Source organism: Colobus angolensis, unplaced genomic scaffold, assembly GCF_000951035.1.
Source record: "Colobus angolensis palliatus isolate OR3802 unplaced genomic scaffold, Cang.pa_1.0 Scaffold42, whole genome shotgun sequence".
Lineage (NCBI taxonomy): Eukaryota > Metazoa > Chordata > Mammalia > Primates > Cercopithecidae > Colobus > Colobus angolensis.
The window spans coordinates 687,450-712,795 of NW_012117599.1; the positions used below are offsets into that span (position 1 = coordinate 687,450).

At 54.2% G+C, this 25,346-nt stretch overlaps 1 protein-coding gene across 1 annotated transcript in view; it reads right to left on the reverse strand.

The window, feature by feature from the left end:
- Positions 1 to 10,757: 10,757 nt before the first annotated feature.
- Positions 10,758 to 25,346, reverse strand: part of ASTL (astacin-like metallo-endopeptidase (M12 family)) — a 16,318-nt gene continuing 1,729 nt past the window's right edge. Inside the window, exons 2-9 of the mRNA XM_011956642.1 lie at positions 24,464 to 24,637; positions 22,283 to 22,344; positions 20,917 to 21,010; positions 20,370 to 20,487; positions 19,515 to 19,696; positions 17,025 to 17,106; positions 16,647 to 16,801; positions 10,758 to 11,161 (exon numbers count right to left, since the gene is read on the reverse strand). Of these exons, the coding sequence (XP_011812032.1) occupies positions 10,758 to 11,161; positions 16,647 to 16,801; positions 17,025 to 17,106; positions 19,515 to 19,696; positions 20,370 to 20,487; positions 20,917 to 21,010; positions 22,283 to 22,344; positions 24,464 to 24,637 (1,271 nt within the window). The remainder of the gene's footprint in view (positions 11,162 to 16,646; positions 16,802 to 17,024; positions 17,107 to 19,514; positions 19,697 to 20,369; positions 20,488 to 20,916; positions 21,011 to 22,282; positions 22,345 to 24,463; positions 24,638 to 25,346) is intronic.

Consider the following 25,346-nt stretch of genomic DNA (forward strand, 5'->3'; position numbering starts at 1 on the left):
CCCCTGCTGCCGCCCGCGAGCCCGGCCCGGGTCCCGGAGCCACCGCTTGGCAGCCTAGGACTTAGGACTTCGGCTTCTTGTGTCTCCGCAGCTGCCTCAGTTTACTCCATTAAGGGCAAAGGAGGTAAGAGGGAAACTGGCTTGGACTGAAATCACAGCATCAACTGCGACTCAGCTAAGGGTCTGTACGGGGCGCGGGGCGAGCTGCCGCCCCTTGACTGATGCGAAGGGGAGGGCCCTTCCTGGGAATAAAGCAAGGAGACCTTGCGGTGGGGGAGCAAAGGGTGGGGCTTTGTCGCACAACTCCAAGAAAGGGAGGGTTGACCCTCCCTCCCTGCTGCGGTCCTGCCTGGCTCCCCCCCCCCCCACATACACTGAAGCTCTTCTGGGGGTGACAGTGGAAAGAGCATTGGGGTGAAAAAAAAAACTTCAGACTAAGGCCCCCCACTTGCCTTCAAAGAGCTATGAGCAACTGCTCTCCCTCAGGGCCCCCTCACTCTCCCTGCCACACCGCCACCAGCACCAGCCTGGGCAGCCCTGAGGGCATTTTCCCCCGGTTCTGGAGCCCCTAATGTCGTAAGCCCCGCCTTGAGCGAGGCCTCTTATTCACAGCCCAACTGTGCAAGGCACCCTCTGTGTAAATAAGCACTAGTCCACCTCTGACAGTGGGGCTCCCCCCAGGCCCCGTCCAACCTGCTGGACCTCCTCTCCTCCCTGCCCCCTCCATGGGAGCAGAGCACGTGGCCTCTCAGTGCCCACAGACAACGTCTAGCGCCTCCCCAGGCTCAGGTGGGAGGTGCCCATCTCAGGTACCCAGACCAGCCCCCCAGCCACAGGGGGTGCTGGGAGTAGGTGCCTCCTTGATCCCCCCATCCCTGTCATTCTGCCAGACTCCCCAGCTTCTGGTGAGGTGCAAGTGCCCACAGCCCCTGGGGTGGATGCTGCCAGGGCTGGGTTCCGACAGGGCAGTCAGCTTCCTCCCCACCCCCAACCCCAGGCTTCAGCTGGAAACCCACCACTCTGCTAGACACAGTTTCCTGGATGTCTTTGCCACCCTCTGGGCTGGACAGGGCCTGGGCGCCGCCTGAGCATACATCACCAGTGATGGAGAGATGCCAGTAGCCCCTTCCCTGAGGAAGGACAGAGGATGGCCACGAGAGCCTGGGAGCAGCTACTTAGGCAAGTGCCTGCCCGTCCCGGGGCTCCCAAGGCCTGCACAGTCTGGGCCTGCCAGAGGCCCACGACTGAGGCCTTTCCACCATCTCCAACCACACGTGGGCTGGGGGCCCGTGAGCATCTCCCCAGACTCTGCAGCCAGCATCAGCCTTTGTCTTCTGACCCATCTTCCTTCAAGGGGTGCTGCAGGAGCTGAGACTGGGTTACCCGTGTGCCCTCCCCACCCTGCAAGTCCCCACGGAGGACGCTCACCTGGGCCTTCCTAGAAGTGACAACTTTGGGTCTACTGAGTGTCAAGCCTTGCTAGGCATCTTTCGTTGGGCCAGCTGGGCACGAGGCCAGGTGGGGACAGCCAGGGACAGAGTCTACAGCTGGCAGACCTGGGAGATATGTGCTGTCCGGGCAGCAGGAGCTGCTTAGGCATCCATACCACTGCCCCAGGCTGTCGCTTTCTACTGCAGCCATCTCCTCCCAGCTCCATTCCAGTATGGACAAGGGCAGTGTAGGTGCACTGGCTCTCCAGGACCGTGCGGGCCATAACATAACTCAGCTCCTGCTCCTCTCTGAGGCTCACTGTCTTCCCACACACACACTCCCCTTCAGGTCTTGCCTACTCCAACCAGCCCCATGAGGCTGCCAGGTGCAGGAATTGGAGCCTACTGGCCATAGCAAGGCTTCCTTTAGCTCTTCCCAAACTAGACCTGACCTTGCGCTGACATCCTGTTCCACAGGGATAGGCATAGTTCAGTCCCGGACCAGCAACAGCCAGCAGCAGGAGCAGCTGGAGCGTTCCCAGATGCATAGCAGGGGAGTGGGCAGGCAGGGCACAATGTGGATCCCTGCCCTCCATCCATGCCCTGCCAGGCCAGTGTTGGACTCTGGAAGTGCCCTGGGTCTCCGCTCTCCAGACCTTCCCTGAGGCTGTTTGCTATGATGGAGCTACCCTGTCACCCTTCCTTCTGTGCTTGGTGGGCTCCTACTCACACTTCAAGGCCCACTCACCAGTCACCACGCTCTCAGGCAGAGGAGGACCTCCATTCTCCAGGTTCCTCGATCCCAGGCGGCACCACTTCCACACTCAGCACACTGTACCCAGATGGTGTCTGATGGGTTTGTTACATTGCCCCTGCCCAGCACAGTGGACATCCCTGTTCTGTCCCCAGTACCTGGCACAAGGTCATTGGCCGTGAGGGACAGTGGCAGCAGGCAACAGTGCACACATACACGAGCATTCTTTTTTTTTTTTTTTTTTTTGAGGCGGAGCCTCGCTCTGTCGCCCGGGCTGGAGTGCAGTGGCCGGATCTCAGCTCACTGCAAGCTCCGTCTCCTGGGTTCACGCCATTCTCCTGCCTCAGCCTCCCGAGTAGCTGGGACTACAGGTGCCCGCCACCTCACCCGGCTAGTTTTTTGTTTTTTTTTTTGTTTGTTTTTTTTTGAGGCAGAGTCTTGCTCTGTCACCCGGGCTGGAGTGCGGTGGCCGGATCTCAGCTCACTGCAAGCTCCACCTCCCGGGTTTACGCCATTCTCCTGCCTCAGCCTCCGGAGTAGCTGGGACTACAGGCGCCCGCCACCTCGCCCGGCTAGTTTTTTGTATTTTTAGTAGAGACGGGGTTTCACCATGTTAGCCAGGATGGTCTCGATCTCCTGACCTCGTGATCCACCCGTCTCGGCCTCCCAAAGTGCTGGGATTACAGGCTTGAGCCACCGCGCCTGGCCCACATGAGCATTCTAAGACAGCCCAAGTGAGGGTGCCCTGGAAGGATGTCCTTGGGAAGAGGGGCCATGGGGAAAGGACCTAGCCATGGAAGCGATCCACCTTTTCCAAAGAAGGGCAAGATGGCTGTCCCATCGCTGGCTGTGAGACCTTAGTTGGAAGCCGTGGAGCCACTTCTCCAGGCCTGAGAGGTGAGAGAGTGCCACCAGATCTCCTGGGCTGGGGCTCCAGCAGCTCACAATGGTGCCTTCCCACCCCTAAGGGCCCACTGGGACAGACCCCCATCGGGCCACATACCCCACCTTTCTCCAGACGCCTCCCCCACCCCACCAACCAGCCTTTCAGTCCTTGGGACTCTTATCCCCAGACCATCCTGTATGCCCCAACCTCCCCACTTCCCAGATCCTTGGGTCATGTCCTCTATGATAGAAGTCAGTCGTCCTCTCTGCATAAAGATCTTGACAAAACCCCAGCTCTGGTCGAACCTAAATCATCTACCCACTGCCTGCCTTTGACCAAGCAGCTGCTCTTTCCGGAGTAAAACACTCTCTGCATCGACTGGCCTTGCTCTAAATTCCTGACCACAAATCTCCAAACTTCCCTAGTACGTTCACTTTCCCACTTGTTAAAATTGGCATCCCTCCCTCCCTCTCCAACCTCCCAGCCGCTCCTCCGCCCCCCAGGCTGTGACTCCGCCTGGTACTTAGGGGGAACCGGAAGTCCAGGCAGGAACTCACCCCCTACCCCTGACGCCCGCCTGCATCTGACCTCAAACTCTCTTTGCTGATTGAAGGGCAAGTCCTCAGCCTGTGCCCTAGAGCCCAACCCCTCTCATCTCACCCCAAGGTTCCCTGCTTCAGTTATCCCCCACTTACGGTTTATTCTACAAAGCCAGCCTCACCCCTTAGAACCCCCCCGCCCAGCCCTGTCCCCTTTCTGCTGCCTCCCATAGCCTCCTCACCTTCTCCTTAACCCCCAGCAGGGCATCTGCAGACCCTCCACCAAGGGTCTTCTGTGGGCCGTGCCCTACTGCACATCACCAAGCACCAGGTTTGTTCTGCCCTCTTTCTCGGCAGCACTTGGCATAGCAGCCCTTCCCCCGGAACACTCACAGGGTCTGCGATCGCCTCGAAAGCCACTCTGCAGCCTTTTCTTCTCCCAAACTCTTAAATCAGAGGTTCTTGCTAAGAGTGATTCTCTCTCCTGCTCTAAAGGACGTTGGGCAATGTCTGGAATACAGGGGCCACTACTGGCATCTGTGGGTAAGAGCCAAAGATGCTGCCAAACATCCTGCAAGGTTCAGGACCGCCCCCACCACAAAGAATTACCAGGTACGAAATGCTGCTCTAAATGCAGCACCCTAGCTCGGTCTGGGGATCCTTCCTCTTCCTCTACACCCATGGTTCCCCTTCAGATGCGACAGCACTTCCCCAGGCACGTCCTGACCTGCTCTCCCTGCTGAACTCCAGGCTCCTTCAGCCCACCTACTCTCTGACCCCTTTGGACACCTCAGACTTGACATACCCATTTGCCCTGGCCCTGCCTTGCCCCAAGGTCCTCAGTGCTGGATTCTGAGTGAATGGTGCAGCTCCCCACCCAGAGCCTGTGCCCTCACCCCACACGTGCAATCACAAGTGGGGCCACTGTGACCCCTAAACGCTCCAAAAGCACCTGCTCCTGTCCATCTCTGTAGCCCCTCTCCCTTGCACAACTGCAGTGGCTCCCCAGCTGTTCTGCTTCCAGCCCATTCTCCAGAATGCATTGAGGACTTTTTAAACCTGAAGTCAGATGTGGCACCATCTTCCTTCAGACCTTCCACTGGCTACCGCCTGTTGCTTGTGGAATAAAACCCTCCCCCCATCTCTGTCTTGGCTGTGGCCCCCTCCCCCTGCCAGTTACACAGACCCGACACACCTCGCTTTTCCCTGCCTCAGGGCCTTTGCACTGGCTACTCAGTTCCTGAGTTTTCACAGGCAGTCTCCTGCCATTTAGGGCTAGGCTGAAAGGTCACATCCTCAGAGGGGCCCTTCCTAACCAGCAGCCTAAAGGGGTGCTCCCCTCTGCCATCATTTGCCAACGCCAGATGTTTTCTGGTTTGCTGACTTATTCTCCAACCCTCCCCGCCCTGAATAAGCTCCATAAGAAGAGGAACCCGCCTTGCTCACTGCTATTCCCAGCAGAACAGAGACTGCCTAGTATGTTGGATGAGTGAACAAATTGAGCCTACACAGCTACATGGTCGGTGACTGGGGAAGTGAACAGGCCACAGACCCCTGGGAGGGGATGGCTAGCCGCCTGGGCTTGGTTAATGATTTGCTTTCTAGGAACCTGATTTGCTTTCTAGGAAACTGATTTGCTTTCCAGGAAACTGATTTGCTTTCCAGGCTCACCAGGGCGAGTATTAAAGGACCAGCGAGTAGGCAAGGCTAGGAGCAAAACTGCAAATTTATTTTTCGGTCAGCCAGCTTTGTGGGGGAGGGGTGAGGTCCGCCGGTCTCCGGCAGGGGAGGCCAAGGGAGTCGCCCGGTGGGGCTCTCGGGCGAGGTTCCTAATGCAGTCCCGACAGGAGTGAGGACTGAGGAAGTTCGCCCAGGGGCCGGGAGCGGCTTTTATGTCCTGGGCCTGGGAGTGGGAGGGCAGTGGGCGGGACATAGGCGGGTCGGGGGTGGGGCGGTAGGCGTGGCTAGGCGGGTTCCGGTTTTTCTCCGTTGGAGGTCGGGTTGCGCCTGTGCAGTGGACCCCTATCTTTCCCGGGCGCGGGAAAGTTGACAGTGAAGAACCCGGAACTGCGCCATCTTGCCTCCGTTCATCCAAACAGTCCAACCTTTTATTGATAATAGTGATAAGGGGTGCCATGGTCTGTCTGGGTACTTCCTGCTGTTAAGGGACGTCCTTAAGGTTGGGGTCTATGGTTGGTATTTGGACGTACGGATGAAGAAGCATCTGGTTGAAGGTGATGCGCGTGATCTCTTGAACTTTGGCTCGGAGAAATTTGATTAAAACAGGAGCGAGACATAAGACAAAACAGCCGGGCGCGGTGGCTCAAGCCTGTAATCCCAGCACTTTGGGAGGCCGAGACGGGCGGATCACGAGGTCAGGAGATCGAGACCATCCTGGCTAACACGGTGAAACCCCGTCTCTACTAAAAACTACAAAAAATTAGCCGGGCGAGGTGGCGGCGCCTGTAGTCCCAGCTACCCGGGAGGCTGAGGCAGGAGAATGGCGTGAACCCGGGAGGCGGAGCTTGCAGTGAGCTGAGATCCGGCCACAGCACTCCAGCCTGGGTGACAGAGCAAGACTCCGTCTCAAAAAAAAAAAAAAAAAAATTGTATGACAAGTTCAGCTATTTCTGCTTTGCTATATAAGGTTAAACTAGGTACTAGGGACACTGGGACACAGAGGGATTGACCGACGGATGTGTGATTAAGGACCCTGAAGAGGATTTTGTTGCACCAGAAATAACCTCCGATGGGAGCCATCTGGGTGTTAGCGGGTGGCTGGGTATAATTACACCAGGAGGTGTTTGGAGTAGAGTAGCAGAAAGGAAGGATTGGACTTTCTGGGTTTTGGTATAGTGGGACTTGGAGTAAGAATGGTTTTTGGGAGGTGCTTGTAGAGTTAGTTGTAGCCTTGAAAGCAGTAGGTAAAGGGACTGCCACCTGTTGGACTACCTTGGAGATGAATGCTGGACCGTTGTCAGACTGAAGGGTGACCGGGAGGCCAAACCTAGGGATGATATATGTTCAGTGAGTATTGAAGCAACAATGTTAGCGGTTTCTCCTGTGGTGGGATAGGCCTCTATCCACCCTGAAAATGTGTCCACAAGGGTTAAGAGGTATTTGAATTTTTTATGTTTTGGCATATGTGTGAAATCAATTTGCCAGTCTTCGCCTGGTTGGTGTCCTCTGAGTCGGTGGCTGGGATGGGGATTACGCAATGCGCCTTGAGGATTTGTCTTTAGGCAGATAGGGCACTGCTGGTTGATTATGAGTAAGTGTTTTTGTAGTGTTGGACAGTGGAGGAGGGGATTTAGAAAATTGTATAAGGCTTTGGGTCCTATATGTAAAGAATTATGTACGTCTGTTAGAATGGTATGGAGTTGTGTTTCAGGAATGACTAATTTGTTATCAATATATATCCAGTCGTCTGTAGTTAGTTTGGCTGTTGGATTTTGTAATAGTTTGGCCTTTTCCTCTTGGGTGTAAATAGGGGTATATTGAGGAGAGAGAAAACAAATAGAGGGAAGCATGAGGGTGGAGAATCCGGCAGCCGATTTGGCAGTGGTATTGGCAAAACTATTGCCAGCTGCTACTGGGTTAGATGGAGTTTGGTGGCCTTTACAATGTATAATGGCTACCTTGGAAGGTGCCGACAGTGCATCCAGTAGTTTGAGTATTTGGTTTTTGTTGATAATAGGGGTACCGCAGGTGGTAAAAAACCTCTCTCTTTCCAGATGACTGGCTTTAAACCTTGTAGATGTGTTGGAGAGAGAGAGAATTGGGGGCGGTTTGGGAAACGAGTGGGGTCTTTGAGCTTAACAAGAACTGGTGGGTGGTGGGCCGCTATGACCGGGATGGAAGTGTCCCACACTTGAGGGTGTACAAAAATAGGGAAGATGGGGGGTGGGGGTGACATAGGAGGAACGTGTGCGCATGCACAAAGCATGAACAACAGGTAGTGAGGGGATTGAAGGGGAGTAGATGAGTTGGTGGGAATGGATATGGAGACCTTTAAGGTGCTCAAGATGTCTCGGCCTAATAAGGGGGTAGGGCATGAGGGTATAATGAGGAACGAGTGCGCAAAGTAGTTGTTGGCCAGGCAGCAATTAAGGAGTTTTTCGCGGAGTGGATGGCCTTCCGTTTACTCCTACTATGGAGATATTGGATGGAAGGCTAGGTCCAGAGAAGGATGGCAAAACAGAATAGGTAGCCCCGCTGTTGATCAAAAAATTGTCTTACCCGCTACCAGGAGAGTTACCCGCGGCTCGGCGAGGGTGATGGGGGTCCCCGAGTCTCGGCACCTTCAGTTATCATCGTCCAGATGTAGGAGCTGGAAGGAGCTCCCAGGATCCTGGGAAAGGGGGTCACGTTGAGACGTGGCACCTGTTCTCAGGGTGGGGCAATCAGACTTCCAGTGTCCTTCCTGTTGGCAAGCAGGGCAGGGGGTTGCTAGTGGACGAAGGTTAGGACATTCGCTGGCCCAATGTCCTGACACCTTGCACTTATAGCAAGGCTGCGTTGGGGCTTGGGGGCCTTGTGGACACCTGTTGGCATAGTGTCCTGCCTCGCCGCATTTATAGCAGGCTCCTTTTGTAGCCTTGGAGTCTGCGGGGTATGTGCTCTCTGGTTTGGGGTTACGACTGGGCTGTAAAGTGGCCACTAGGAGCTGTACCTTCTGTTTGAGGCGAGCCTGTCGCTGTGCCTCAGCCGTTTCCTCTCTGGAGTTATAGACCTTAAAGGCTAGTTTAACTAAGTCTTGTATTGGTGTCTCAGGACCATTTTCCACCTTTTGGAGTTTTTTTGCGAATGTCAGGAGCTGATTGGGAAATGAAATGAGATGCCAAAATGGTGGCCCCTGTGGGGGAGGCCAGATCTAGCCGGGTATATTGGGTTAGAGTCTCAGTTAGCCTATTTAGGAATGCGGCCGGATTTTCTTCTGGATTTTGAGAAATTTCTTTGAATTTGTTAAAATTTACAGCTTTGTTTGAAGCCATTTGCCTACCAGCCAACAGGCACTGGACCATGATGTCTGTCCTACAGTGCCCAGGCTGGCCTACTTGGTCGTCCCAGTCTGGGTCTGTCGAGGGGACTGCTTGCTCCCCTAGTGGAATGGTGGCATCAGTTAAATGTAGTTGGTTGGCGTACTGCCTGGCGGCCGCTAGGATGCACTCTTGCTCCTCAGGGTTTAGGGTAGAGGTTAGGATAACCTGGAGGTCATGCCAAGTTAAGTCATAGGCCTGACAAAGGTATCTAAATTCCTTTATGTATACAGTGGGATTAGCTGAGAAATCCCCTAAACGCTTCTCAATTTTGGAAAGGTCAGCCAGTGAAAAAGGGACATGTTCAGTTGCCGGTGAAGAACCCGGAACTGCGCCATCTTGCCTCCGTTCGTCCAAACAGTTAGCACCCCAGGGCCCTGTACCCTTCCCACCACTCAGGCTGGGGCTCAAAGGACAACTTTGTCCCTGCCCTCCCCTTCAGCCACCGGGCTCAGACAAGTGGCATCTTTAAGAGAACCCAGGATCAGACCAAGAGCCAAATCCTAATGGAGGCTGGTGGGGTGACCTGAGAGCCAGGGGCCTCCCCAGGCATGAAGCACAACACCTCCTTCCACCCAGCAGCAGAGGCCGAGAGGAGTGCCAGCCTCTGTTCTAGGGCTGCCTCAAGGTCTCTGCCTGGGAGCCTCCCAGCAGGGCTGTCCCCTACTCCTAGGGGCATGGCCAGAGTCCCTATCCCCTCTATACTCATGCAGACCGCAGTCCCCCAGGCAGGAGCAAGAAGGGGAACAGCACATCCCTGCAGTCCTTCCCTTGTGCTAATGCCCAGGACTGGGCCGCTGTTCTGTCTCAGAATTCGTGACTCACGACTGAAACCCAAGGCCGACTGAAGGCAGAGGGCACAGTGTCCCCAGTGCGGCCCCAGCATTGACCCTCCAGAAGGCTGGCAAACAGCAACTTGGGAACTTCAAGCTTCAACCCTGCCCTGCTGCTTCCTGGCCGGGACCCCTGGAGCACTCACTGAAGTCTTTGTCTTCCCTGGAAGGTGGGAGAGCCACCTGGGGCCCCAGAGGACGAGGGGCATTCAAGGCACACAGGAGGCAGGAAGGTGAGCACAGCCCACTCCACTTTATTCCCTCCCCGAACATATGGGCCTCCTACCCCCTTCCACCCCAAGCATACCTTCCTTGACCCTCTGAAAGGCCACCAAAACAGTACCCTTGGGGTCTGAGGGGCCTCTGACTTACTGGCACCCTGGATGCGCTCTTCATGCCTGGGACAAACCTCACAGGGAAAGCCAGGAGCTGGGGCAGAGGAGGAGTGGGGCCTGCCTGGAGGAGGCCAGGCCAGGAGCTGGGGCAGAGGAGGAAGGGGGTCTGCCTGGAGGAGGCCAGGCCAGGTAACCCCAGCCCTTTCTCCTTCCAAGGCTGCGCCTGGCTGAGCTCCAGGGAATAGCGTTCTGGGGTAGAGACGACCAAGTCCTCTGTTCAGAGGCCAGCTGGGGTTCCTATTGTGCAATCGGGGGAGGCCCCACATCTTTCTCTTCTCCCCGATGGTGGCCGCCCTTGGCCCACCTAGCACATTCCTGCTCTGCAGGGGATTGAGTTGGGCTCTCAAAGCCTCCTGGAGAGAAGGGCTGGAGGCCGCACCACCGCAGAACATCCCCCATACTTGGACATGTTGGGTGGGATGGGAGGCTGTTCCCAGGGTCCCAGCCACAAGGTTACCCCGAGGGAGAGGTAGGGACACTATTAGTCTATGCTGGGGGGCAGGACCTCAGGCACAGGAGGGATTCCAGGGTTCTGCATGACTGGAACCTACTTCTTCCCCACCCCTTCCAGGACCCATCCCTGGAGAATGTCACCTCCCATTCCCAGCATCTTCCAGGGCTGGGGCAAAAGTCAAGAGCAGGCAGAGCCAGGCCTGCCTTCCCCTATGCAGAGCTAGAAGAACCCCTGGCCCTAGGGGAGCCCTTAGGGGAACACCGCGGAGAGACGGGAAGAGGCCCGGCCCTCTGAGATGGGTGGTAGGTTGGGGCTGGAAGACAGGGTGGCCCAGAGGAGCCAAGAGGTAGACGACTCAGCTCCACTGGGCAGAGGATGCCCTCCCTACCTGGGGACAGAAGCCACAGGCTTAATCTTTGGACCTCCCCTAGAAATGATTTCCAGGTACACAGCCCCCTGGCAGAGCTGGGCTTCCCTGGATAGAGACTAGGTGGATTCCCGCTTCTGAAGATGGGGCTGTGGGCTCAGTGGATGCTCTGGCCAGCCAGGACTGCTCCTGAGCAATACTGGGGGCACCTGCTCCAGGCCTCAACCTTGGGGAGGAAGCCAGGGTCTGAGGCTGCCTTGCCGAGGCCTCCGCACTGAGCTTTTTCAGGACAGGGGACTCCCACCCACGTGGGCTCTCCCCAGGCCCCACAGGAACAGGCTGGCCTCCCGCACTGGAACCGCTGGGGTCGGGGCTCCTGGATTCCGCTGACAGTGCCTCCAAAAGCTGCTGCAGCGATGGGGAGGCCAGAGCGGGCCTCCTACCAGTGCTGTGGGCTTGAGACCCTGCAACAGGAGAGACAGGAGGTAGAACCTCAGAACTGGAGGATGACATGTGGCCTGGCTGTGCAGAGCCAGAGCTGGCTTTAGTGTTACTCACAGGGACGAGGAGCCTGGCTCACCGGAGTGGTGCCCACCCATGCCACCGCCTAATGCCTCCAGTACTGGATTCCACACTACCAGAGACCAGGACGATGAAGCCATCCCATCTCTTCCCTGCCTGGCCCTCGAAGTCACCATCAGAACGTCAGGCCACTCAGGCTTCTACCACTGCCTCATTCACACCCAAGACTGCTGGGACAGTTAAGTCCCTGACCCAGCACCAAAGCGCCCGCCTTCCAGACCCTTCACCCAGGCTGCTCTGCCCGCAGCCATACCTCACCACTTGCCCCAAACCCAAGACCTGCCCTAGAACCGTTCCTGGACTTAACGGCCACATCCAAATCCTGCACTGTGGCAGGAGATAGGTGGGGGCTTCCTTCTTCACTGTCATGCCAGACTATGACTGTACCCCACCTCTTTGTGGGTACTCTTCCTCATTTAAGCCCATGTTCCCTGGCTGGCCCCAGCCCCTCAGCACTGCCTCCCATCCCAGTTCCTCCTGCGCACGCAGCAAGGGCTTTACCAGGAGCCTCTTCCCTCAGCTGACCCTGACCAAATCCTCATTGCCACACTTCAACTGGCGACTCTTCTACCAGGTCCTGTCAGCCTCACAGCCCACACCTCCCTCTGGATCTGGTGAACACCAGGAGCTCCCACCACTGCAGCCCGTTACTGGAGGCCACCTTCCACAGCACCCCCTCCACCTGTGCACACTGAGGTAGTGCGGCTCTGCGGACACGCCACAGACCCAGCATCTTCCTACAGCAGCCCTCCCCACTTCACATCACTCCCACCTACACAGGCTCCGCAGCCCCCATGGCTGTCAGCCCCTCGGAGGCAGCCTCAACCCCCTGTCCCTGCCGTCACACCTGCCACCAGACCCAGTCCTAGAGCACTGGCATCCCCCACCTCTACCAGGCATCTCCCACTCTTCAGTCAGCACAGGCACATCTTTATTTCCATCCCCCTCTCCCTACCTCTGGTGGCCTCACCTCTATGTAACAGAGGCCCCCGCATCCGTACTGTCAAGATCCTCCTGCAGACTTGGGTCTATTCCTGTCTTCTTCCTTCCCGCTAGATCCAAGGAAGTGCCTCAGCTCCCACCACAGGCAGCCTTTTTCCCAACATTCTGGGTGTCCTTTCTCCCCGCCGTACCCACCCCTCTCTTCCAGCAGGTCATGGTTCCAGCATCCACATGCACTGTCATGCTCACCATCTTGATAGACCCATCCCTTGACCACAGACCTTTCCACTACCTCCCAATTCCCTAGTCATGGTAGTCAAACCTCTAGAAAAACTACACACAAGGCTAGGCACGGTGGCTCATATCTGTAATCCCAGTACTTTGGGAGGCTGAGGGAGGCGGATCACTAGAGGTCGGGAGTTCAAGACCAGCCTGGCCAACATGGTAAAACCCTGTCACTACTGAAAATATAAAACATAGCCAGCATGGTGGTGCTCACCTGTAATCCTAGCTACTCAGGAGGCTGAGGCACACAAGACTCCCATCTCAACAAAAGAAATTACACACAAATTTCTTATTACATCTATTCTTTAGGTTTTTCTTTTTTTTTTTTTTTAGAAGATACTTAGTAGGCCGGGCACAGTGGCTCAAGCCTGTAATCCCAGCACTTTGGGAGGCCAAGACGGGTGGATCACGAGGTCAGGAGATCGAGACCATCCTGGCTAACACGGTGAAACCCCGTCTCTACTAAAAAAAGAAAAAAAACTAGCCGGGCGAGGTGGTGGGCACCTGTAGTCCCAGCTACTCAGGAGGCTGAGGCAGGAGAATGGCGTAAACCCGGGAGGCGGAGCTTGCAGTGAGCTGAGATCCGGCCACTGCACTCCAGCCTGGGTGACAGAGCGAGACTCCGTCTCAAAAAAAAAAAAAAAAAAAAAAAAATACTTAGTATAGTTAAAAAAAGGTGTAGGGGAAAGAGGGGTGCTGAGCAACTGGCTAGTTACATGAAAAATGAAGTCAGACCCCTTCCTTACACCAAATGGGTCATATACCGAAATGTAAAACCTGAAACTAAGGCTTACGTGAGAACAGGAGCAAATCTCCATGACCTTGGGTTAGGCAAAGGCACCATAGACACCAAAAAGGAGTGACAAAATGGGTCAGTTGAACTTTCCACATTTCAGATGTTGGTGTTCAAAGGACATCACATTGAAAAGTGGGGAAAACAAGAAGCACAGGATGTGATGAAATATATAAAGAACCCTTACAACTCAGGAAAGACAACCCCACTGAAGAAAAACAGGATACGAACATTCTCCCAAGATACAGATGACCAACGTGCACATTTTAAAAGATGTTCAACATTAGTCGCTAGGGAAATGCAACTCAGAACTACAATGAGATACTACTTCATACTCACTTAGGATGGTTCTCATCAAAATAATAGATAACAAACGTCAGCAAGGATGGGATAAATCAGAACCCTTGTATACCGCTGGTGGGAACAAAAATGGTGCATCCACTTGAAAATATCTGAGCAGTTAAACATGGAGTTATTGTAGGACCTAGCAATTCCATTCCTAGCTGTATACTCAAAAGAAATGACATGTTGACACAAAATCTTGTACATAAATGTCCATAGTAGCTCTATTCATAATAGCCGCAAAGTAAAAACCCAAGTGTCCCTCAACTGGTGAATATGGCCTATCTATCCAACAGAATGTTATTCAGCAATGTTATTGATACATACTACAACATGGATGAACCTTGAAAACATTAAGAAGCCAGACACAAGAGGCTATGTGTTATGGTTCCACTTACGCAAAATGTCTAGGATCAGCAAATCCAGAGAGGCAAAGTAGGTTAGTGATTACCTGGGGCTGGGGGCAGAAGCAGGTAGTGAGGGGAGGGAAAGAGCATTTGCATGTAAGATGACCTAGGAGCAGAATCTGGGTCTGGGGTTATGTACACTTCAGTCTTCCAGGATGTCAAATTGTTTTCCAAAGTGGTTACAGCCACTCATATTCCTATCAATAGGGTCTAGCATTTTCATTCATCACTATATCCTTACCAGTATTTGGTATCATTGGCCTTTAAAGTGTCCAGTTTAGTGGCTATAGACTGGTAGGGTAGTCTTCATTCACATTTCCTCAATTCCTGAGGTTGAGTATCTTTAGTGTGTTTCCCATTTGGTCTCAGATGTCTGCTAAGTCTCTTCCCATTTTTCTGTTTGATGGGTTTTTTTTTTTTTTTTGGAGACAGAGTCTGGCTCTGTTACCCAGACTGGAGTGCAGTGGCATGATCTTGGCTCACTGCAACCTCTGCCTCTGGGTTCAAGTGATTCTCCTGCCTCGGCTTCCCTGAGTAGGTGAGACCACAGGTGCACACCACTATCCCCCACTAGTTTTTTCCAGAGATGGTGTCTTACTATGTTGTCCAGGCTGGTCTTGAACCCCTAAGCTCAAGCGATCCACCCACCTCAGCCTCCCAAAGTGTTGTGATTACAGGCATGAGCCATCATGCTCAGCTGGTTTGTTCTTGTATTAATGTATGTGTGTGTATACATACACACACACACACACATACAAGGCACAGTGGCTTACACCTGTAATCCCAGCACTTTGGGAGGCTGAGGCAGGGGGATCACCTGAGGTCAGGAGCTCAAGACCAGCCTAGCAAACATGGTGAAACCTGTCTCTACTAAAAATACAAAATCAGCCAGTCATGGTGGCACCTGCCTGTAATCCCAGCTACAAGGGAGGCTGAGGCAGGAGAATCACTTGAACCCAGGAGGCAGAGGTTGCAGTGAGCCAAGATCGTGCCATTGCACTCTAGCCTGGGCAAAAAGATTGAAACTGTCTCCAAAAAAAAAAAAAAAAAATCTTCATTTGTAACCTGTATTTTCACTTTCTTTTTGGTGCCTTTGGACAAAGTTATAATTAATGTAGTTGAATTTATGAATCTTTCTAGTTTTACAGTTAGTGCTGTATCTCATTTAAGCAATCCTTCCCTATCCCAAGGTCATGAAGAGATCTATGTATTTTTTCCTAGATGTGTTAAAGTTTATTACATGTGTCTTTCATGCATCCAGAGTTATTTGCACATGATATGAGTTAGGAATTTTAACTGTCCTTCGTTAGTGACCATCAGTGGCCCTCTATCAAACCTCTGCTTCTGAATGGGATCTGTTTCTGAATTCGGTTCTGTTCCGGTGGGCAGTTGTCTAGCCTTGCCCCAGTGCTATGCCTTTATGTAAAGACGTTTCATGAACTACATGACTAATATCTGCTAGGGCAAGTCCTTCTAGTTTTTCCTTTGGGGAAAAACTATTGTTTTTCTGAGACTATATAGACTATATAGTCTCGGCTATTATTGACCTTTCTAATTTTCATATAAAAACTTTATCATCACCCCATCAGTTGGGAGGCCAAGGCAGGCCAGATCACTTGCGGTCAGGAGTTCGAGACCAGCCTGGCCAACATGGTGAAACCCTGTCTCTACTAAAAATACAAAAATTAGCTGGGTGTGGTGGCGGGCACCTGTAAGCCCAGCTACTCAGGAGACTGAGGCACAAGAATCACTTGAATCTCGGAGGCAGAGGCTGCAGTGAGCCGAGATTGTGCCACTGCACTCCAGCCTGGGTGACAGAGTGAGACTCCAACTTTTTTTAAAAAAAGAAAATATGTATCACTCTCTCAAGATCAACATTGATATTTTGAGTGGGAATTTATAGATTAATTTGGGAAGACTGAATTTTTATAACATTGCCTTCCTTTCAATAACGGGTGTATTTCTCTGTATTTAAGTATTATTTAATGATTTTAATAAAGGTTCGTTTTTCCTCAAATGTTTGATATAGCTGTCAGATTTATTCCTTGGGACCTTTATGATTGCTATTATAATGGTATGTTTACTAACAATTGTGTTTCTAACTGGGTGTACAAAAATGCGATTTTTATATTAACTGTATTTACCTTTTCTAAATCTTATTAGTTCTAATAAATTGTTTATAGATTGTTGCTTTCAAAACAGGTAATCATCTATTATGAACGATTTTTTTGCTTCCCTTCCAATCCTCGGACCTTTAGTTTCATTGGCTCTACCTCAGTGCCCAGGCCCTCCACTGCCACACAACGTGGAGGAGATGGGACAATAGTGGGAAAAGTTGTCTTGGTCCCTGTTTTAATGTTTTACCCTGAAATTTTGCTCTAGGTTTTTGGTAGATGTTTATTATCTAGGCTGAGATAGTGAGTCCTATTCCTCTTTGGTCAGAGCTGAATCATAGTGAGTGTTCACCTGTGGCAAGCCCCCGTGATCTCACCCTGCTGTCCCCTGCAACCTCATCTCCCTCCGTGTCACCCTCCCTGACACCCTTAGAGCACAGGTGCCTTCTCCAGGTTCCAGTCACCTTCCCGCCATGCCACTCACCTCTCCCACGGGGCCTGGGGCCACTTGGGCTGCAGCCGTAGAGTTTAAGGACCCGGGTGATGTCCGAGGCACTCAGGTTCCATCGCTGGCCGATGTGGACGCTGGGAGCCCAAAGCGGTGTGATGGTGGGCAGCCCGCGCCGGCTGAAGGCGAGCCTGGAACCCAGTGGGAGACCCCTGAGTCCGGACCAGGGAGAGGCTGGGGCAGCAGAGGGAGAAGGGGGCAGGGTCCTCACCTCCCATAGTGCATCACAGGGAGACCAGAGTCCGGACCAGGGAGAGGCTGGGGCAGCAGAGGGAGAGGCTGGGGCAGCAGAGGGAGAAGGGGGCAGCAGAGGGAGAAGGGGGCAGCAGAGGGAGAAGGGGGCAGGGTCCTCACCTCCCGTAATGCATCACAGAGGAGTAGTCATAGGGCGTCAGCATGTTGCTGCTCCGAGACTTGATGAAGTTGATTTCAAATCCTAAAAATACAGAAACAATACAACTTACTGACATATAAAGAGGGCGGGCAAGAAAGGGCGGGCAATGGCTGGGAGAGTCTTCTGGGAGCTCGTAACTTACCCAAGCTGAGGGACTGAGCCCGCAGCCACCATGCTGTTTCTGGCACCAGCCCCACTCTCCCCAGCGCCAGGAGGAACCCCAACCTATAACTAGTTGGGTTGGAGGCACAGGGACCCCATGGCTAGCCAACCATCACCTCGTAGCAGTTCTCTCCACCCATCCTTCCTCCTTGCATATTCACCCTGCACAGGGCTCGTCTCTGTATAACCCACAGCTGCCACGGGTCACACACTGCTCAGGGTCACACACTGCTCAGGGTCTCACAAGCCCCTCCTACCCCAGACGCAATGTCTGTTCCTTGACCCAGATTTGAAAAACCGCCAAACTGACATCGGCAGTGGTGACCCCCAGTCCCCAGTCACAGGCCCACCTTCCTGCCACAACACTTCCCCAGACTTGGAGCCCCTCTCCCCCTCGCTCAGGTCCCTCAGACCTGGGAGGGGCAAGGTTCCTTCCTGCCTTCAGAGGCAGCCCCTCTATCTTTGCCCCCCCAGTTCCCTCAGACCCAGCCAGCCGCCCATACACCCCACCTCGGTACAGCAGCTTCTCCACGGAGCAGACCAGCGCTCCAGCACCTTCATACCCCACCACCTGCCTAACAGCTGCCCCTCGAGCTCTTATTTCTTCCTTTTAAAAACTCATTAAACATTTTGAATAAGTAGTACATTCATTTGGTTGAAAAGTCAGCTATTCAGATGTAGTAAAAGTCTCCGATTCCATCCCCCGCTTCCCGCGTTCACACCTCCCCACCCCACAACAGTTAATTACTGCTATTAATGTGTCTGCCCTAGCAGAGTTTCTGTATATATTAACCTAATGAGAACATATTAACCTAAATGAAAACAAACAAGTTCTCGCTTTTTCCATTGGGGAAGCGGTGTTTTAACCTGTTTTATCATTAGGAATAATTAGTGCTGTTTTCCAACTTGGTTTCTGCTTTTACCCTTTTTTTAATTTCTTCTTGCTTTCATTTAATTTGGGTTGACATGCTCAATGTGTTCTGTTTACTGATATGTAAGTCTACACATTTTCTCTGAGCATTGCATTAGCTGTGAACCACTGGGTTCTGTATAGTCTTTCATGATTTTTGTTTTAGAATTGCTGTACTTTAACTCCAGAACTGAAAGAAAGTTTTGTTGTTTTCTTTCAATTTCTAAACAGGAGAAGCTTTTGGTTTTGGTGTATAGGTTTCTACTTTGTATCATGATCAGAATGTTTATATTAGTTTACTTTCAGAGTTGCACGTTTTCATGGCATTTCATGGTATATCATGAAATTATCAGGGTAAACTTTCACAGTTAACTGTTCCACAAGCATCGAGAAGGATCAGTCTGTTTTCAGGATACAGAGTCACTTGTCACCCCCCTCACTACCTCCTCAGCCTGGTCTGATTCAATGTCCATCCCCCCTCCCTTTGTGAGGTGCTACCCATGTGCCCCAGACACCCCTTTCTCTGTGACCCGTGTTTTCTGGGAGCCACTGAGAAAGCAGTGTTTGGGGCTGGGGAAGGTCCCTGGGCCCAGGCAGCTCCCCTGGCTGCCTCACCTGGCTAACATGACAGCAGTGAAGGGTCTTGTGCTGGACGCCCTCCACCTGCGGGAGGCCTTCTTCCCACTCCACCCTCTAAGCCAGATTCCCACCCACACCTCCTCTGCCCCTCCCTCGGGGGGGTCTATCCTGCCTCCTGAACGGAGTGACCCCACCGTCACCAGGATCTGATCCCCGGCACCACACAGCTGCTGCTGCCAGCACAGGAACCACAGCCCACCTGCCTCCAGCCTCCACTCTCCCACGGCCACAGTCTGCGTTTCTTCTACCTGCTCACTGGCACATGTCCCAGTCCCATAGCGCTGCCCTCAGCCCGTGGCTCAGCACTTGGCTTGTACAGCCTGCGACCCTGGGGTTCTGCTTTGGCTCAGCTCCCCAAGCTGGCACACAGCCCCAGCCCGCACTGGTGGTGCCTGGTACATGAGACCACTGCTAGAGTACTCAACAAGCAGGCATCGTGGGTACTGCCTGCCCCATCCCCAGGGAGAGGACAGTGTCAGGGATGAAAAGCGAGACAGAGCAGGTGGTGGCACCCTAACTCAGGCACAACTGCAGGTGGGTGGAGGAAGGCCTGGGACCCAGAGCAGCAGCTGGACCACCTCCAGGTCCCAGAGAGAAGCGAGACCCCCACCTTCCCCACAGGAAGCAGGCAGGTGGTGGGGAGGATGGATAGCCTCATCCATAGGAACCTGGCAACTTGGGCCCAAGCCCTGCTGTCCCCTCCCCGGCACCAGCCTGACCTGCCTGTGGCCTGGCTTACCTGGGAGGATCTCATTCCAGTTGACACGGATATAGCGGTCCCGGTCAGCCCGCGCGTGCTCGTGCCAGAAGCCCAGCACATGCATGAGCTCGTGAAGGACAATGCCCCGGCCCTTCTGAAGACAGGTGGGTGCCAGGGAGACCACCTGCATCCCTCCACTGCGCCCCACACTCGAGAAGCACCTGCAGGGCGATGAGAGCAAGCAGGGTGAGCGCCAGCCCAGATCCCCCCCCAGACAGACAGACCTGGGCTCTCCTTCCCCCCACACCACAGGATAGACCAACACCCAACAGGCAGGCCCCACTCTGGGTTCTAGTCTCAGGTTCGCCATTCTCCAAGCCCCTTTACTGCCTGGACTTCTGTGAAATGGGCATACCAGATCCCCATCACCAGCCTGGGCTGCAGGGAGGCAGCAGGAACCAATACGAACGCAGAGGACAGAAGCAGCTCACTCAGTGAACACACCCTCCTGGTCAGCCCTGAGCCAAGGCTTTCACACACATCGCCTCAGGCCCCTGACAAGCTAGGAAGCAGGTATCGCCACCACTCCCACCCCAGAGGGTGCAGAAGAGGTTCAGAAGTTAGGGAACTTGCCAGGACTCAATGACTCATACACTGTCTGCCCCACAAAACCTCCCCTCCTCACCACCCCGTGGAGTCCCCCGGGAGAGGAGGGCTTTGTAAATGAGGGTCTAGCACCATTCCCATCCCTTTTCCACCTTCCGCCCTGGAGGTCCAGCTCACATTGGGCAGACTCCTCAGGGTGGGCAGGGGGACTGACCCCTGGGGGATGGGCCCAGAAATACATTTTAGACAACAGACAAGTTGATTCCGGGCTGAACGCCCAGCACTTACCCATACATGGGGATGATGGAAATGAAGTCTCTCTGGCCCTGGTAGGCGACAAACCTGATGCACGTGGAGTGTTCAAAGTCCGCAAGAGCCTCCAGGATGACCTGGCGGCTGGGCTCATCTGAAAGACATCACCTGGCTGAACCCCAGAGCCCTGGTGGTCTTTGAGCTCTACATGGGGGTCTGGGAGCAGAGCTCTGAACTCACTCTCCCAAAATAGCATCAAGAAAGGGCAGCCTAGTGGTGCCAGGAGGAAGCTGGGCGCCAGACAGACCCTGGCTGTGTGGCCTCGCGTAGGTCACTGTCCTCCACACCGCATGGTCTCAAGGGGAACCAGATCCCCCTAGACACACCTTCCCATCAGCTCTCCCAGGATTTTAACCCTCCCGACTCAGGAGACCTTCAGGAACAGAAGGGCTTCTGTGGAGGGGTTCCTGGGGTGGGGAGGTGGAGGGGATGTGGTGGTGTAAGAGGAAAAAGGAAGAGAGGAGCACCTCTGCCGCATTCTGAAGGGGCTGAGGAAGGGAGGGAGCCTACCACGCTCACTCACCGTACTTGCTGGAGAGCAGGAAGGGGACCTCCACGACACCACCACCACCCGTCGGCCACTTGTTGCTGGTTGCTGACAGCAGTCGGAAGGGACTCTGAGGAGAGAGCAGCAGTTCAACCTCCAGGCACAGAGGCCACCCACGCTTTGTGACCCAAGGATCCCACACCCCAGGGCACCAGAACCCCAAAGATGTGGGAGTCAGGACCTGCGTGCATGGGAATGGGGGACCATTAGGGACGGGACAGAGGCGTGGAAGGCAAGGGACCAGCTACATGAACCTTGATGCACAAGACAGTCCCTTGGCCTAGGACGAAAGAATTGCAGTCTCAAATAAGAGATTAGTCCCTGAGGATGTTGGCTAGGAGGCCCCGCCCCCCAGGGTGCCCTGGATCAGAAGGGCTTGGGCTGCGAACCCCACCCCAGCATGTGGGCAGTGCCCTTTCCAGAGGGGAACAGCCACCAGGCTTCCCTGAACGTGGGATGGTCATGGGGACAGAGCCTATTTGGAGTGAAAGCAAGGCAGCACCCTGGCCTCGGCCGCTCTTCCGCTCTCCAGCAACCAGAGCCCTTCAGAGCCCAGGCTCCACAGCACCCCAGTGTGCCTGCGCCATCAGCTGGAGGCATTTGATTCTGCTCCTGGTGGTCACATGCCACCTCCCCGAGCACTCACTGGACAACCCAGAGGGGTCTGCCCTGCCCCTGGGGTCTCCTAGGAGCCTTGGGCCAGCCTCTGGCTCTCCTGCCCAGCCAGAGGCTGTGCCATCAGTGGCGGCCTCCAGCAAGACCGTCTTGCCTTCCCCTGGGTCATTGTCCTATTCAGGAGCCTTCTGCCATTCCCAGTCGCCTAAAACACAGCGCTACTGTCCTGGGCACAGTGTTGCCTTTTCTGCTAGCAAGGCACCCCCAATTCCCCAGCAGCCTTCTCCCTTCAGATGCAGCCCCTCGACCACAGCCAAGATGGTCAGGCTCCATATCACTCCTTGTTCCACCATCCCCAGGTCGCCACTGCCACCAGGCCCTTTATCCCCCACAGGCCACTCTGCCAACCCTTGCTCATCTCTTCCTTTATCTGACCACCTCCCCTGGGCAGGGTACCAAGCTGCATCAAGTGTTCAAACCTCCTCCTTCAGGAAGCCCTCTCAGGCTGACTGTGCCAGCACTTCAGATACCAGCCTCCCTTAGCATTCAGGCTGACTTATTCCTATTTCCTAACAGAAGAGTCGCTCTGACCTTGACAAAGAGAGGCAGCTACCAAGCTATGTATGTCCCTCCCACATCAGGCCCCATGTCACCCAGAGTGGGCTCTGAGGGCCTGTCACCAGCTGTGGGCTGATCCGCACCCACACACGTCACAGTGTGCACTCACCGGCCGGACAATGTCCCCCTCGATGAGGAAGCTGCTTTCTGGGGTTTCTTCTGGGATGAGCCCTGGGAAGGGAGGGAAGGACATGTTGGCCCATGTCCCCCAGCACACTGACTCGAGGGACAGGCCAAGCAAGTCCCTCCTTCAGTCTATTCTTGTGTCTTTCCTAGTGGATTGTTATTATAACTTCTTAAATGGCCTGATAAAAGTATAGGTCACTGGCTCTCCGAGCCTGGGTGTTTAGCTCAGTCATTAGTTGATGTTGGAGAACGTCAGCCACCCTGGCAGGGCTGTTTGCAGGCATGAGGGGCTGGGGGACAAAGACAAAGGAGTCTGAGGCTCGGGGTCTGTCCCTCCCCTGACTGTGGAGTTAGAGGTTCCCTGAGCACTGAGGGAAAGTCGCACAGTCCCGAGTATGTGAGGCTTCTTGGCTGGACTGCGTCCTTCCCTTGCTCAAACACAGCCCACAACCTATCCAGTCCCAAGCCTGGGTCCCTGCGGTCAGGAAGCAGCGGCCTCTTCCAGCCTGAGCCACACTCCTCAGAACAGGCCCTGGGCTCTCCTGCCCACCTCATCCCCCATCTATTCCTCACCCATCTGTTATACTCAGGCCCCTTGAGGTGGCAAATTCAAATTTGTTCCACCATCAAAGGTAGGCAAGTACCGGCTCTCACAAACCCCTCACCCCTCTTAGCCCCTCTGCTTGTCATCTCTCCCGCAAGTGACTCATGCAGGGAGTGAGGAAAGCAGGAGAGAAGGCAGGAAAGAACCCAGGTGCAGCCTCAGCTGGATCCCATGGGCGCTCCGGACCACAAATGGCACCTCTGACTTGCACAGCCTTGAGGCAGGGGCCAGACTCCTGTCCCTTAGGAGTCATGGTGGGCCACCTCGGGCAGGCGAGGGAGTAGCCCCCAGGCACCTCTGGCTGAGGCAACTCCTTTTGGCTGGGGGCCAGTCTTGGGAGGCAGATACAGCTGTACGGCATTAGCCACATTCACAGCGGCAGGTGCTTCTCAGGAAAGCATCAGGTGAGGCACGGACAGCCGTTCTGAGATAGCCTCAGTGTAGGTGATAGCATAGTTGGGGTCACCGGCATTTGTGAGTTTTCTCCATTGGTTCTGGTTACCTCCAGACCACTCACGGTGACCCAGGGGTGGGGTAGTACCTGGGGCTCAAGGCTCAGTTGGTGCTGGGCCCCTATGTCAGCTCTCGGAGGAAGGGGTCAGATCACACAGTGGCTACCACATCTGGCAAGATCTCACCCACCCTTAGGACAATATTGGCCCCTGCTCCCCGGTGCTTCAGCCCTCATTGCTCCAACATCTGAACTCCAGTCTCCATCTCGACTGGCTTTGTTCAGGCTATTTATACACCCTCATTTCTCAGGTGACATCTGCAGACAGCAAGACCCTGAGCCTCAGACTTCCTAATCACACCTGCAGACAGTCCTGCACAGGGTGGCTAACATTCTCAAACATCAACTCACCGCTTAGCTCCACACCCAGGCTCAGAGAGCCAACGATCTATACTTTTATCAGGCCATTTAAGAACTTAGTTTTTCTTATAAAAGTAGCAATCCACTAGGAAAGATACAAAAAGAAAAAGTAGACTTAAGCAATTGCCCATAGAATTTCCACCCATTCACACCTGTAGTCCCAGCTGCGCGGGAGGCAGAGGCAGGAGGATCACTTAAGACCAGGAGTTCAAGACCAGCCTGGGCAACATAGCAATACTACTCCATCTCTTAAAAACCACGGCCGGGTGCGGTGGCTCACGCCTGTAATCCCAGCACTTTGGGAGGCTGAGGCCGGCAGATCACGAGGTCAGGAGATCGAGACTATCCTGGCTAACATGGTGAAACCCCATCTCCACTTAAAAAAAATAAAAATACAAAAATGTAGCCAGGCATAGTGGCAGGCGCCTGTAGTCCCAGCTACTCAGGAAGCTGAGGCATGAGAATGGCGTGAACCCGGGAGGCGGAGCTTGCAGCGAAGCGAGATTGTGCCACTGCACTCCAGCCTGGGCGACAGAGCAAGACTGTCCAAAAAAAACAAAAACAAAAAAAAAACACAGCCTAGAGTAAGCTGGTCCATTTCCTCCCAGGCTCTGCATTTCTGAGTGTTCAGTGTGGTTTTCCCACTACATGATGTTATGCCCCTCCAGGCCCTGAGAAGATGCCCTCACCTTGGTTAATTGCAGGAATATCCTTGTCCCAGGAGGCCTGGGTTCCCTCAGCGGTGAGGCCATCTGGGAAGCTGGTACCACAGGCTCCTGGGCAGCTGGAGGCCAGGGGCGCTCCTAGGATCATGCCTGGTCCAGAGAGACAGGGGCATACACAAATGCTTGGAGCACCCACCACTGAGACCGGACAGCAGGACATGGGGTGAGTCTGGGGGATCAGGCTGTAAGACTCAGTCCCTAGGAAGAGTAGGCTCCAGCACAAAGCCAAAGAGCCTTTCCAGCCTCCCTGCTCAACCCCAACTAGCCCCAAGGTCTAGATGACCTCGGGAAGGAGCTCCCCTAGGGGGACCAAAAGGGCACGTGCCCCACCTATGAGGTAGAGGAGGAACAGGAAGGAAGGAGGCAGGACAGACCTCAGGTTCTGACGCCTGTGGCAGGGGCAGGGCCAGCCTCAGACCTTTCTCTATGACTCTTTCTCAGCCCAGGCTCTTGGACAATGGGCTCAGCCTGGAGTGGGGACTTACAGCCTACCCCCACCCCAAGACAAGTACGCCTGGGGCACAACGCCTGCCACCTTCTGCCAGGCAGGCCCTCTGCTTCCAGGACCTTCAGGAGGCCGCCCCTTGGCCCCCAGGAGCTGACTTCTAAAACAACCCTGGAAAGCTCTGTGCTCTGAGCTCAGCTACAACCCTAGAAAGCTGTGCTCTGAGCTCAGCTACAACCCTGGAAAGCTCTGTGCTCTGAGCCGCTGAGCTCAGCTACAACCATGGAAAACTGTGCTCTGAGCCATTTCAGCTACAACCCTGGAAAGCTCTGTGCTCTGAGCCACTGAGCTCAGCTACAACCCTGGAAAGCTGTGCTCTGAGCTCAGCTACAACCCTGGAAA